The sequence below is a fragment of the Dicentrarchus labrax genome, unplaced genomic scaffold (genome assembly GCF_905237075.1).
Source record: "Dicentrarchus labrax unplaced genomic scaffold, dlabrax2021, whole genome shotgun sequence".
In the NCBI taxonomy this organism is placed as follows: Eukaryota; Metazoa; Chordata; class Actinopteri; family Moronidae; genus Dicentrarchus; species Dicentrarchus labrax.
Genome location: NW_026136722.1, coordinates 21,618,607 through 21,633,760, shown reverse-complemented (window position 1 = coordinate 21,633,760; position 15,154 = coordinate 21,618,607). Strand labels below are relative to the sequence as shown.

Genomic DNA, 15,154 nt, shown 5'->3' with positions numbered 1-15,154 from the left:
TTTATTATATATTATATTGGAAACTATTTTAGCATATAGCAGCTCTGTCCATAGGGACTTGGCTTGGGAACCGGTGGGTTGCCAGTTCAAATCCAGCCCTGACCAAAGTATGTAATGTCAGCTGGTAACTGGAGAGGAGCCAGTTCCATCTCCTGGGAACTCTTGGGGTGCCCTTGAGCAAGGCACCAAACCCCTAATTCCTCTCAGGGTGCCGCTACGTGGCAACCCATCACTCCACCATCCTTCCACATCTGCATGTCTATAAGCCCTATAAGTGCATAATTGTATTTCGGGCCTATGTGTCTATGTGAGTAAAAAATTATTTCTTCTTGGGGATTAATAAAGTTAATCTTCTTCTTATATTTGATTCCCCATCACACATTTCTTTTGTCTTTGTTGTAGTGTTTATCTGCATTTACAGTGAATTACTTTTGGCAAAGCTAAATACATAAAAAAATGGAATATTGCTGAATTCACCTTCGGGTGGTGGCCATGTCTTGGATTGACATAGTAGGATTTGCACCAGAACAGGTACCCTATTGATCAGTGAAAAAACACTTTATAGCAAATGTCTTTACTTTTTCACCTTAGATATAATATAACATAAGTGATTACAACAAAGAATCCATAGAAATTATACTAAGCATAAACCGAAATTAGACACTGTATTTCACCATAATGAAAGGCATTTAAGAGTGACCTAATTTCACTTGAAGTCACTCCCTTTAGTTTGTGCAGTGTTGTGGCACATTTGCAATGATTTTGTAATGGGCAATTAGTGCTAGCACACACCAGGAGTTTTATAATTAAAGTAAATACTGTATACTGTCCAACGTTAAATGATAGGTTCGGGTGCCTGTGGAGGGGCTGCCCAAACGTAATGCAAGCAAATCTCCTTGGGTGGCCTCAAACCTCCTGAGGGTAAAATGATGATTAGTTCTACAATTCTACACTTTAAAAACCAGTTTGTGAGGTTAAAATAAGATCCAACTGAAGCCAACAAGGTGAGAAAGTTTAGTAAACTTTTGGTATTTTGTTTGGGGAAATGATATACAGTAGTTGTAAGATAAAAAAAGAACAAACTTGAAAAAAAATAAAATAAATTAGTTCATCCAACTTTATTAAATGGCACATGTGAATTACAACAGACTTAAATTGAATTGCAATACATGTTTAATTTGTGCAATTCCACCCCTTTCCTACCATTTTTCAGCTTGTTTTTTGAAGTGTATTGCTTCAAATCTGGATTGAATAATTATATAGTGTTAACACAGTTCGCATCTCAACAAATAAATTGAAATATAAATATGTTAATCATTTGTTTTAAACCAAATGCATTACTAAATTCTTGTTAGTGTCTCTAATTTCCTTCCTTGCAAAAATTACAATTTGACCATGTAATTTTTAACACCATCATCCCAGCTCTGCTACAGGACAAGCTCTCCCAGCTCACTGTGCCTGACTTCACCTGCAGGTGGATCACAGACTTCCTGTCTGACAGGAAACAGCACGTGAAGCTGGGAAAAAATGTCTCTGACTCCCAGACCATCAGCACCGGATCCCCTCAGGGCTGCGTTCTTTCTCCTCTGCTCTTCTCCCTGTATACTAAAAGCTGCACCTCCAGTCACCAGTTCATCAGGCTCCTGAAGTTTGCGGATGACACCTCCCTCATTGGGCTCATCTCTGGTGGAGATGAGTCTGCCTACAGATGGGAGATTGACCATCTGGTGACCTGGTGCAGCCAGAACAACCTGGAGCTAAACGCCCTAAAAACAGTGGAGATGGTTGTGGACTTTAGGAAGAACCCAGCTCCACCCACCCCCATCATCCTGTGTGACTCCCCAGTTGACTCTGTGTGGTCCTTCCACTTTCTGGGTAGCATTATCACCCAGGAACTCTAGTGGGAGCTGAACGTCAGCTCCCTCTCTAAGAAAGCCCAGCAGATGATGTACTTCCTGCAGCAGCTGAAAAAGTTCAACCTGCCAAAGACGATGATGGTGCACTTCTACACCGCCATCATCAAGTCCATCCTCACCTCATCCATCACCATCTGGTACGCTGCGGCCACTGCCAAGGACAAGGGCAGACTGCAGCGTATCATTCGATCCGCTGAGAAGGTGATCGGCTGCAATGGGGATTTCTCTGTCTCTCTTGCTCTTTATACCATTGCAAAAAAGAAAATGAAATATTTATTAATGACAGATATTCAAACACAATAATAACAATTATTTTCTCACATAATGATCATTATGAAATAAAATAAAAGAACAACAACCTACTGTCTGTACTGGATGCTGGACAGTTGGAAACAGTGAGTAGCTTACCTGAGCCTGCATGTAAGATACAGACAATATTAAAATAGTCCAGTTTGATATGTTCATTTAGATTGAATTATGGAATGACATTTGACAATAATAATATAATGACAATAATAATTTATAATAATAATAATTAATAATTAATTTCGTTAAGAGAATTTTCCATTTTGAAATGTTCCAATAAAAATACATTGAGACTGTAAAAGATGGCCTTTAGCACATTTTTTATGGTTGCTTTTAATCTTTCATCAAATAGTGAACTGCATACTGTATGCAGACTTGCATGCATGTACAAATCACCAGCAGTAAATATTGTGCTTTTACTAGTATTGAACTACAAGAAGCAAGACAGTTGGAAGCCTTTAATTAGAGTTATGTAAAGCTTTTGATGGGACAGTTAGGTCCTAGAGATGTGGTAACAACAGCTGCGTAGTGGGGGCCCAATTTGATTTTTTTGTCATGGGGCCCAAAATTCCTGGCGGCGCCCCTGCACAGACTCACAGAAAGCAAAGAGAATTGACCGTTTCACTCCACATGCAAGATTTATTTGCATCAACACAGGATACAAGCAAACCGAGTTGTCTCGAGAATCAACTAACTAAAACAAAGAAAATCGGCATCAGCCTTTGTTTTTGTTTTGTTTATTTGTACAGGTTTTACTTTGCTTTTGGGCCATTTGATGTTATTTTCTACGCAGATTTGATATGATTGTATCTGTATGTATTTTTATTTTATTTTTTTTAACTGTAGCGACCATATATGGAGACCACCAAGGGTTTTGTAACACTTTCAATACTTCCCCCCTTGAGACATGGGACACACCATGCGCAACAACAAACAACTATGGTATCAAAGATGCAGGTGCCACCAACAACCCTGTGGCAGAACAAAACAGTCCAGTGGAGCAGTCTTTAACAACTCCCCTGTCAAACCAAAGTTGTTTCTCAGTCGACTGTACCTCAGCCAGAGCACGCAATGAAATGGTGGGATCGTCATCCTTAACCGTTAGTAAAAAACTAAAGTTCTGCTGCTTGTCCTGAAAGGGGAGCATACAGCGGTTGCGACAGCACTGTTTCCAATTCTAACACGTCTGGTGTTGGTGCAACAACAGCGTTAGCTTTCACCAACATTGAAAGTTAAACTCCTGGCAATGGTTCGGCTAAAAGATCCCTTCAGGCCTTTAGATACGCCTCCGAAACTGCCACACAATCATGTGGAGTTCCATCATGTGGGAGGTTTGAATGCTGGACACCATAGTATGGTGAGTTCGGGGTCTTAGAGGAGGATATCGTACCCTGTGCGTCGTGCATATGTTTTTAAAAAGGTTTGGTGCCTTGAGAAGCGTGGAGTGCATGATTTGTGTACAAAAATATCTCATGTCCCATAGTAATGGTTGAGGCTTTTCCATAAGCATAATCTTGATTTGTAAGTGCAGGAGCAGTTGGATAAATCACATTTAAGTTGAGAAAATGCCTGCCATGCATTCCATTGCAAATGTGTAGTTTCGTTTAGCACTGAGGTCTTGATTAAGTCTTACAGTGCTTCCGATCAAAAGTGTAGCCAAGGGCAGCTGAAACCTTCCATTCCCAAAAAACCCTTGCTTTCATCATGCATTCCAGGATAAAGTCACTTTCGTGCACTGTATTTACAATTCTATCTAAACTTGATGGTTGCAACGGTTTTGTACGCGAAAAATATGATTAGCATCCGTTTCTGCTTCATCAGACCGAAAAGACCAATTTTACAGGTCTTACTTTAAAGGTTATGTGTATTTCTAGCCTAGGAAGGCCTGCTGGAGAGCCCATGTTAATTTCTGTAACAGTTTCACTACAACTAGCGTAAGATAATTCATACACCAGAATTATTGCAGCGCACGGTCCAGAGGCCTCTAACAATGAGTGCAAAGCTGGACCTAAAAACTGAGGGAGACCAAAATTCATTCAATATGTTGACCTCTTTTTCATCAACATGTTTGACTAGAATGCCTTTACTTTACTCCTGTGTCATTGCCCACAATAAAGAATTAATATTATAATTGTATTATATATATATATATATATATATATAACAGTGTAGCATCTCTGATTATGTCCTTAGCGTCTCTAATATTTGCTGTCCCAAAAATGTGTAGTAACATTAGGCGTACCCAAAAGCACCAGTACAGGGTCCATAAAATCATTAGGCTTTAACAAGTAGCAGTTGATATGCTCCAACTGTCAGCACAAGTCTGCTGTATTGCACTCACACACACAGAGACCCTGCAAATATTTTAAACAAGATAGCTCTTCTAGCTGTAACGTGCAGGATTATGAGACAACTGCTGCACACCTCACAGAGAGGGATCTAAAGGGGGGGAACACACATGAAACCACAGTAAACCTATGTCCTAGGCAAACTTTCAGTCACTGCAAATAATATACTTAGACAATTAGGGAATTCCAGTATATCCAAGGCAAGTATATGGGTACAACACTATCACTTGGAAAATTATTTTTATCAGGGGGGGAATCAAAAAAACAACAATAGCAAGATCACTCGTGGTGATATATACAAGAGGACACCCTACAGGACAAAGTCCACAATTATCAAACAGCATTTTTTCCTAAACAGCAACAAACAACAACCACAAAAATTTAAATTCAACCAGCACACACGATGGCCACCACAACAACAATATTTACAACTTAAGTAGCATAAGATATTACTATTGTCCTTTATGATGTTTGCTCAAGTTATTTAGGACATGCATACACAACTGTAATAATACAGTTCTTGTATGTTCTTCTCCTGTTGAGCTTGAGGGGTTAACTTATTTCACTGACTACCACAGCGCCTAGGATTTGCTGAAGATTGGACACCAATGTTCGACAATGTTTTGTTCAGTCTTTTATTTTATTTTTTTTATTAATTTTTTTATAGGACTTCTACTTTAAACTACTTTATTAACCGGACGCCTAGCCCTACAGTCAAACAGACCATAAGGTTCTATAGGTCCTAATGTAGCGGAATCTCGGCTACCAGTCACTACCGGGCATGCCCTGCCCATTTATATAGCAATAGAACAGCGGTTTCTCAGCAAGATGCTAATATTTTTTATATAAACCTGCCTAGATCAATGAGTACACACTGTGACTTCCCTAGAACTTCTTCACACTACCTAGGACTTTCGCTCACTCTCTCCACACACACACACACACACACACACACACACACACACACACCTCATGCATACATGAGACACGCTTTGTGCAATTCAATTCAGCAGTTATGCAATTTAATGAAATAAGTCAATCAACAAATTGGCAAAAATCTAAATCAGAAAATCAGTTTAGCTTTATATAATTGAGGATAATCTTGTGTAATTTAGTAGCATATTGGAGTCAATAAACAAGTGTCACAGGGTCCTTATTTTCTTACGTTTGTAGGATGAAGCGGGAGTCACTGACTGCTCTCTCTCCCCACAGTTAGACACACCATATGAAGAAAATTTTGAAAAGGTTTTTCTGCTTACCTTTGGAATGTGCACTTAGAGTGGTGTGAAATAGCACAACAAAATATAGTTTGCCTCATGTTCACAGAACCTTATCCCTGATTGCATTTTCCCACTACAGTCTAAAGTGGTATTTCTATATATTCTCCCTTCATTGGACAGTAAGTAACAGAAATTATAAATGGTTTGAATATGCACAGTCCATACCGTAAGTTTGCAGTGTGTGTGAGGTTAGGAATTTATTATTATCTTTTACAAGGCCCCTGAGCAGCTGTTTACTGTAAATGTGCTGCAGGTAAGATTTTTATGTCAGAATCCAGCTGTCTAATCAGCTTAAAGGTCCAGTGTGTTACATTTAGTAGGATCTATTGCAAGTGTGAATCTATTGTGACATCACCCATTGGTTTGTGGAGTACTGTTTTGAAACCTAGAAATTTGGTCGTCGTCATGACAGTTTCTCAGAGCTAGCAGAGGTGACGTACTGTGAGTTGAGCTGCTCTCATTGGCTGTGAAGTTTCAACTCATCTGTAGCAGGAAAAACCAAAATATGTTTCTATAACAATTTTAGGAGAGAAATAGTCAACGCAGTAACACAATTTTGATTCATATTTGATCAGCACTGCCTAGTTTGAAAGATCTGAGTTTGGTGTGTTGAGCTGAGACTCACTGAGAATGACCTGTCGCCATGACCTAAAACATACCATGCTTTATTTTACGTGCGTCAGTGCGTCTATTTTACTCTAAATTGGACCATCTATCTATAAAGCTGTCTGTCTGTCTGTCTGTCTGTCTGTCTGTCTGTCTGTCTGTCTGTCTGTCTGTGTGTGTGTGTGTGTGTGTGTGTGTGTGTGTATGTGTGTGTGGCTCAAATATCTCTGCAGATCAGGATCAGACTGACCTGAGAGTTTCAACATGACTGCTGTGTGGTTTAAGGGTGTGCAACGTCGGCTTTGTTTGGACTATAAAGATACCGTTAATAAATTATTTCATAAATTATTTCCGAATTCCGCTAGCATTGCAAACAATAGCCACGGTAGCCACATGCGCACCAGAGCCAATCACTGCAGAGCCCAAACATCCTGGAAAGTGAAAGTAAACTGATGTCTCGGTTCAGAGGGCTGGCGGTCGCGGTGATTTTTGATTTTTGATCACAGACACTTGGTGAGTTTTTCGCCGGTGACAGACGCTGTTTTTTGGGCAGAAATATGACGAAGAGTCGCTAGGACAGGCGGGAGGACAGACAGGAGGACAGACGCTTCTCCACGTACAGCTGTGGTATTTTTTTTTCCTCATGTAAGTTGCCAAAGACAGTTACAGTTACTACGTTACTGTTGTTTGGTCCTGTAACGTTGCTTTGTGGGACATTTCTCTTTATTAAGTTGAGTGAGAGACCTGTGCAGTTATCAGACTGTCTGACCGACACGCCCTCACTCCATGCGGTCGGCTTATCCGTTCACACTGTAGGCGGTTCAAAAATAATGCGTCCCTGATACTACCTCCAGAGGAGGATCAGGGACGGAGCGACATTTCCCCCCTCGCCGCATCTGAAACTTTCACACAGAGGAGGGTGCGGATAATTGGCGCTGGATCTCTCTCTCTCTCTCTCTCTTATTACAGGACTAAATAATATGTCCTAAATGTATAGTCTGGGAGTCCTGCATGTGTTTTTTGGCAAACTCTATGCGGGCTTTCATATGTCTTGCACTGAGGAGAGGCTTCCGTCGGGCCACTCTGCCATAAAGCCCCGACTGGTGCAGGGCTGCAGTGATAGTTGACTTTGTGGAACTTTCTCCCATCTCCCTACTGCATCTCTGGAGCTCAGCCACATGATCTTTGGGTTCTTCTTTACCTCTCTCACCAAGGCTCTTCTCCCACGATTGCTCAGTTTGGCTGGACGGCCAAGTCTAGGGAAGAGTTCTGGTCGTCCCAAACTTCTTCCATTTAAGGATTATGGAGGCCACTGTGCTCTTAGGAACCTTGAGTGCTGCAGAAATTCTTGATGCAGCAAACCAGGTTTGACATGCTGGAGCGGGAGCTGTCCGGGATGCGGCAAAGTATTAATGCCCGTCTTGACCGGGTGGCGATGTTGCTGCTGCCTCTCAGGCGCATCCCCTCAAGTCTGCGCCCTTAAAATAGCATCGGAATAAGTGCCACTGACTTTAGACCCGAGGGGTATTGCACAAAACCAGGATAAGGGATTAAGCCGGGATATGTTGGTTATCCTGGCTTAATTTAGCCTCAAGTCGGTTGCATGAAAGCCGGTTAAACTTATCCCGGCCAAGTTACTATGGTGATTTATTCTCTGCAGTTAGCCTGCTCCAGACCAGGCTAACAGCCAGGCTAAGATTAATCCTAGTGATTCACCTGTATTTCCACCGTCAATCCTGTGAGGAATTAATGTGTTTTACAGCATGTCCATGGTCTTTCTAAGTATGTTGCATCATTTTAATTATCCTGCATTAAAATATTACATACATATTGTCATTTCTCATTTCATTTAAATCTGTTGGCTGTTTGTAATTGCAACAGTCTTTTTATATTGATTCAAGTGGTAGTATTATTACTCAGGACAAGTGTTATATTGCTATGCTAATGAAGACTGCTTGTCAAAATGCCGTCAGAGGTTTAATAAATATGTGTTTATTGCAGTAATTGAGATTACAAAACACAGCTGATGAAGTTGCAAAGCTGTTTTCAATGAAATCTGTGACGAGGACAATATAGTATATATAGGTCTAACTCCCATTCATCTGTTCCCTCTTCATAATGGCTTGCCCTTTTTTGGAGGATGTACTGGATGAGGAAGCCCTAATCCTCAGACGAGCATTTAGGCGTGAAAGAGTCTTCCGAGACAGGTCAGACCCATTGGCCTTTGGAGATGACTATCTCATTGAGAGATACAGATTCTTAGGTGATGGACTGAGATATTTATGTAGGCTGCTGGGTCCAAAAATTCAGCACCAGACAGCACGAAGCCATGCTCTCACTGTACCACAGATGGTCTGTGTTACATTGAGATGGTTTGCAAGTGGGAGCTTCCTTTATTCTGTTGGGGATGCAGAGAACCTCAATAAAGGAACCATTTGCCGCACAATAAGACGTGTTTGTCTGGCGCTGAAGTCATTCAGCAACATATTCATCACCTTCCCTGGCCACAGAAGACCCCTCTACATCAAGGAGGAGTTTTACAAGATTGCAGGTAAGCTCAATTTAAACGTGCAACCATTAGTTTCTAATTTGATCAGTCAGTTGGATACTCACTATTTTTTGTTTCAGCTTTCCCTAACATCATTGGTGCAGTGGATTGCACACACATAAGAATCAAACGCCCCTCAGGAGAACATGAGGGAGATTATGTTAACAGGAAATCCTTCCACAGCATCAATGTTCAGGTAAGAGTGATTTGTGCTTACTATGACCTGCATAAATTAATTCTGTGCATTAAATGACCTTAATAGGTTACAACTTAACATTTTAGATGATATGTGATGCTGACTGCCTTGTCAGCAATTTAGAGGCAAAGTGGCCTGGCTCAGTGCATGACTCCAGAGTCTTTCGGGCTAGTCCAATTTATGAGAGACTTTCACAAGGTAAGCCACACATTTTATTTGTGCTGTAAGCACCTTGGACATCATGTGTGTTTAACTCTGCCGTGTAGTTTTCTAAATGATATCTTGCATTATCAGGCGAATTCTCTGGTGTGCTGCTGGGAGACAAAGGCTACGCCTGCGAGTCATTCCTCTTGACTCCCCTTGCGGACCCCCAAACCCCACCACAGCAGGCCTACAACCAAGCACACAATAAAACAAGGGCTCGAATCGAGATGACCTTCGGCCTTCTGAAATCTCGGTTTCAGTGCCTGCACCACCTGAGAGTTTCCCCGGACAGGGCCTGTGATGTCATTGCTGCATGCGCAGTACTGCATAACATTGCAGGCCTGAGAAAGGAGAGGGTCCGTGTATGTTTTGGTCATTGGATTTTCCTTTCAGAAACGGGTATTAAAAAACAGAAAACGAGTGGTTATTTGATTTTCGTTTTAAAATACAAAAATTAAAATTGAAATACAAGGCGTTTTTCTTTTTCATGGTCAAAAAGGGATGAGCGAAATATAAAAAACGATTCGATTTTCAATTTCTATTTCATATAACAAAAAATAAAATCACTAGAAAACAGAAACGGAGAAAAGGCCTGTTTTTTCATATTCTGAGACCGGATGTTGTCATTTACAGGACGGTGCTGTGTAGAAGAAACAGTAGACTAGTAGACTGCGGTCAATCCAGCCGTGAGTTCGATCTCCGTGGTCAAATCAGCCGCACTTAAATTTAGTGTACAAGTATTCTCAGCATTATGGTAAATGCGGAGAAACAGCGTATTTACTTCCGGTTTTCAAAATAAAGGTATTAAGAACAGTAAGCTATCATTCGAACCTACATTTAAAATAAAATATGTTACATTAAAGTGTTTCATGCGCCTCTGATGGATAAAAAAACACGTTATATCAAGTATCTTTACTGCACCAGTGCTCAGTATTTCCAGGCTATGGGTGAAGCATTTTCATTATAACGTTACTTCAATAATGATGCAGTAATCATGACAAAAATCGTCTTATTTTGCAGCTCTACAGCTGTCACACTGAATCTGTAAAAGGGAAAAATAATTAGTTTTAACTTCAAAACACCATTGTACCTACTGTCTCTTCCTCATATATTATTTTTCCCTTTTACAGATTCAGTGTGGCAGCTGTTGCAGGTGGTTCCACATACAGTGCCTACAAATGGACACAGCAGAGCTGCAAAATAAGAAGCATGTGGACTGGAATTGCATTTTGTGTGAAAAGTAAACAAATTAGAATTGTGTAGGATTTTGTGTTTAGTGTTTATATTATCAAGATGTTATTAAACATTTGTGTGAAATTTTGTCATGATTACTGTATCATTATTGAAGTATAATGAAAATGCTTCACCCATAGCCTGGAAATATTGAGCAATATGTTTTTACAGTTACTCAAATATATGAAAATACCACATGGAGGTACAAATATGGACGACTTTTATTGTTGAATTTCTCCAAATTGGTACAGTAAAAATGCTTGATATTAAGTATGCTTGTAGTCTCATATGTGTAATAGTCAAATATACCATCCATAGCCAGGAAACACTGAGCAATATGTTTTTACAGTACCTCAAATATGGTCAAATATGCAATCTCTGGAGGCATAAATATGAGGCTTTTATTTTGGCATTTCTCCACACTGGTGCAGTAAAGATACTTGATATAAAGTGTTTTTATTCATCAGGGGCACAACACTGTAACATATTTGAATTATAGTTTACGGCTCTAAATACCTTTATTTTGAAAACCGGAAGTAAATACGGCTTTTCTCCGCATTTACCATAATGCTGAGAATACTTGTACACTCGAAATTTAAGTGCGGCTGATTTGACCACGGAGATCGGACTCACGGCTGGATTGACCGCAGTCTATTAGCCTACTGTTTCTTCTACACAGCACCGTCCTGTAAATGACAACATCCGGTCTCAGAATATGAAAAAACAGGCCTTTTTTCCGTTTCTGTTTTCTAGTGATTTTATTTTTTGTTATATGAAATAGAAAATGAAAATCGAATCATTTTTTTAATTTCGTTCATCCCTTTTTGACCATGAAAAAGAAAAACACCTTGTATTTCAATTTAAATTTTTGTATTTTAAAACGAAAATCAAATAACCACTCGTTTTCTGTTTTTTAATACCCGTTTCTGAAAGGAAAATCCAATGACCAAAAGATACACGGACCGGAGAGGCCCCCCGAGTGGCTGTTCATGTTGACTGGGAAAATGCTCCCATCTTCCCAGACAACATTAATGGCAGACTTGTCAGGGAGCAATATATTGCACATTTCTTCTCTTAATTTTTGGATTTAGCCTCTTTAGTTAATAAAATATCTTAAATGTTATTTTGCTGTGTTGTTTAGCATTGGAGATTCTTTTAAATTCTACTTCACATTCATGAAAAACGGAGGACACCACAATGTTTTCTAGTTGAATTTTTATTTGGCAGCCCTCATTTGCCTTGGTTGCTTGGATCCTGGAATAGAGAGAACAAAAGCAACAAAGATAAAAACGCTGTACGGCAGTTATGGTTACTGTGTGCACTGAAATACTCACTTCTCTTTCTAGTTTCTGGATTTCCAGGTCCAGTTTCCTGAGTGTCCGACGTTTAATTTCAAGATCCAGCTCCATTTCTTGGAGCTTTCTCTTCTTCAGTTTTATTTTAACATCTGCCAGCTCTATCTGTCTCTCCAGGTGCTTCGCATAAAGCCTTCTGACAGTTTGTGAAGTCTGTAAAAGAAATGTCAAATAAGCAAAGCAGGATTTGTGCATAATATAGATTTACTTTGGCCAATACTCACAATGTTACCGGGCTGCTTAGGAGACTGTGCATCATCTGTGTCCTGTTACACATATTTTCTATTAGCACCACATCACAGACTTCATATCCTTTATGGACAAGAAGGATATTTCCATAAAATTGACATACCTCAAGCCTTCTGGAGTCCAGTGACACAGTCTCCTCATCTGCAGAAGTGCATTCTGCAGCTGCAGATGTGCCTTCCCCCTGCCATATACATACATACATACATACATACATACATACATACATACATACATTTGAGAGAACTTGAATTAAGATTTCACAGGACATACCAAGCCTGTGATTTCAATACAATGTACTAACCGGATCATCTTCTGGTGGCTCCAAAAGTGTAAGCGTGTTCCCAGACACTGCAAGGAAATCTAAAGTCAGACAGTATAATAGATTTATTTGATTGTGGTCTGTAGTACGGCAATATGTACCTTGTATGAAGCGGACAGTTTCTGTGGCTGGGATAGAGTCCGTTACTGTCCCTCCCTGGATTCCCTCCATCACTGGCCTCCCTTTATTTAAATGGAGTGCCAGCTCCTCCGCCGGGGTCATATCCTGGCTTGGTGGGCCGCCCCCTGTGCCAGTTCTATGGTCTTTTTTTTTAACTGCTACAATCATACAGACATTCAACATGTGAGCAGACACCTAATATATTCACCTCATTTATTCACTGTTATCTACTTTATAGTCACTTACCAGCCTGCAAAATGTTCTTGTATTTAACTTTAACTTGCTGCCAGGTCCTTTTATGGCCAGACAAGTTTGTTCTTTATGAAGGATAGAAAGATAAAATAGATAAAAATAGATTAAATGACACACATTGTGGATAATTGTTTGCACTTAATCATACTCTACATTTAAGTAACATGCACCGCTAATTGCCACACAAGCAAAGTGTACAACAGTTGATTAGTGGACTTAAAGTAACTCCTTTAGTCCTTCAATTGGAGCCTAATTATGACAGTTCCAGTGGAGCACTGTTTATTCATTGTACAGTTTTGGACTACTTACGCATTAAGCCGGTCCGCTATTGTCTGCCAGGCTTTCTCTCTTTCTTTAATTATGGCACTGGTATTGCCTTTTTTTCTTATGGTATCTTTCACCTCTTCATAGAACTCCATCAGGAGATGTTGTTCAGCGGGCGTGAAATACGAAGCGCGTGTTTTATCCATGTTCCGATCGGTGTTTCTGTGAGCGATCGCGAGGTCTATTTAAGTATGCCGTGAACCCGCACTTATCCCGACTATCTACACCTGGCTTAACATAGCCGCACCTTTTCATCCTGGCTCGACAAACGTGCAACCGATTAAGCCAGGATGAGCCGAGCACGCTAAGTCAAGCCGCGCTTGCTCACTTATCCTGGATTTCTTTATCCTACTTTTGTGCAATACCCCATAGGTTTTTCCTGGTCTGTGGCGGAATTGTTTTCTGAAATAGCAAAATAGCACCAGGGAACGTTTGCGCCGGAACACGCCTCCTCTTTTCGCTGAACCGCCCCTCGGAGCGCAAGTTCATTCTCTAATTTAAGGACGTGCGACAAAGTCAATTGCGCTGAGTGCAAGATAGAGCCCTAAGTGTCCAACAACATTATGGAAAGGATCCCTACAGAGATAGATCCTGTAGATCCTAACCCCCTAACCCTAACCCCAAATAACCCACCCAACACCACAAAAATTGTTATTTTACCTAGTAGATCATTGTAACATAATGACTTCATTCAAAGTGGAGAGAAACAAACTAAAAGTGACCAAAACCATCTTTGTTGTCTTATCATTGTTCCAGCCATCACCTACTCTGCTTGGTGGAAATAAATCCTTAAATCACTGACATAGATGATAAAAACAGCAGTTTCAGTCACTTTACTTCACTTTACACGGAGCAGACAGGCTATGTAAACAAACCACAGAGTGATAGCAACACAAGAAGAGGGAGTGGGACACCATGACTCCACAATATCTTTACATAACTAATACGTGTTTGCTGCTATTTTAATGTTTTAAACTTCATATATGTAACCTTTATTTTGAAAAGTAATTAACACTAACAGTTGTTACAAGGGTCATTAAGACCAAATGCAGAAGTAAAACATGGAGCAGCAACATGTGTAACATCAGCCATAGGTCACTGACAGAAAGTTTTGTTTGTTGCTATCTTTGTCAGTTGGAGAAGCCTTTACTGCATGAGATGGAAAAGGAGTGAATTATGTGTACTATGAAGTATACTGTTAAAATGTTTTTCTATGCAGACGATGCTTAGTTCCCATACCAAATAGGATATATAATGCCAACATTGTCCAGGATTTTCCCTGTAATTCTCCTCCAAATTGGACATGCTTGAAATACCTTCAAAGGGAGGCATCCATCCCAGCCACTTTACTATTGGCCGTGCTTTGGAATTCTGTTAATGAAAATCACAAAAACAATTGGCGACACTTGTCAGAGAACATGTCTGACTCACTGCCTTTTCTGGACAAAACAGTACCCAGGTTTAAAGAAAGAAAGAAAGAAAGAAAGAAAGAAAGAAAGAAAGGGAGTTAGGGAAGCTAATGCTATGCTTCATGTATCATATTCCATCATGTCTTTGAGCCTTTCCATCTAAATTTCTCTTGTATGTGGTGCCTGAATTCTTTGGCCCTTACAATTCACCGCAGACATCAAGCACTGTGCAAAAAGATTCCTTCGGGCGAGTCGCAGCACGAGCAAACACACACACACACACACACACACACACACACACACACACACACACACGTATACACACAGATTCACCGTCTGGAACTATCGGGCATATCACAGGAAACAGGCCGATTAAGTAGCCTCAGAGAGAGAGAGAGACAGGAGCCAAACCCATGTGACTATATTCCCACAGCCACCATAACATGCACACACCGAAAGCCATGTTTACCCATGCAAAATACACATGCT

At 40.3% G+C, this 15,154-nt stretch overlaps 1 protein-coding gene and 2 long non-coding RNA genes across 3 annotated transcripts; 1 reads left to right on the top strand and 2 right to left on the bottom strand.

Moving 5' to 3' along the window:
* The first annotated feature begins 8,574 nt into the window (after positions 1-8,574).
* Positions 8,575-9,909, top strand: LOC127356797 (putative nuclease HARBI1). Its single transcript, XM_051388820.1, has 5 exons — positions 8,575-9,007; positions 9,085-9,200; positions 9,287-9,398; positions 9,495-9,760; positions 9,904-9,909. The coding sequence occupies exons 1-5, from the start codon at positions 8,575-8,577 to the stop codon at positions 9,907-9,909; spliced, it is 933 nt and encodes a 310-aa protein (XP_051244780.1).
* A 1,926-nt stretch (positions 9,910-11,835) lies between these two features.
* On the bottom strand, positions 11,836-12,219 carry LOC127355845 (uncharacterized). Its single transcript, XR_007881869.1, has 2 exons — positions 11,972-12,219; positions 11,836-11,891 (listed from the first exon to the last, which is right to left on the bottom strand). It is a non-coding gene; the product is annotated as an uncharacterized LOC127355845 (long non-coding RNA).
* A 3-nt stretch (positions 12,220-12,222) lies between these two features.
* On the bottom strand, positions 12,223-13,096 carry LOC127355841 (uncharacterized). The gene is made up of 5 exons (XR_007881865.1): positions 12,927-13,096; positions 12,662-12,838; positions 12,543-12,589; positions 12,345-12,422; positions 12,223-12,258 (listed from the first exon to the last, which is right to left on the bottom strand). It is a non-coding gene; the product is annotated as an uncharacterized LOC127355841 (long non-coding RNA).
* Between the last annotated feature and the right edge of the window lie 2,058 nt (positions 13,097-15,154).

Excerpts from the sequence above, each read along its gene's own strand:
- LOC127356797 (XM_051388820.1), top strand. The coding sequence starts at position 8,575 with ATGGCTTGCCCTTTTTTGGAGGATGTACTGGATGAGGAAGCCCTAATC. Across the intron at positions 9,008-9,084 it reads GGAGTTTTACAAGATTGCAG|CTTTCCCTAACATCATTGGT; the intron begins GTAAGCTCAATT and ends TTTTTGTTTCAG. Across the intron at positions 9,399-9,494 it reads TTATGAGAGACTTTCACAAG|GCGAATTCTCTGGTGTGCTG; the intron begins GTAAGCCACACA and ends TTGCATTATCAG.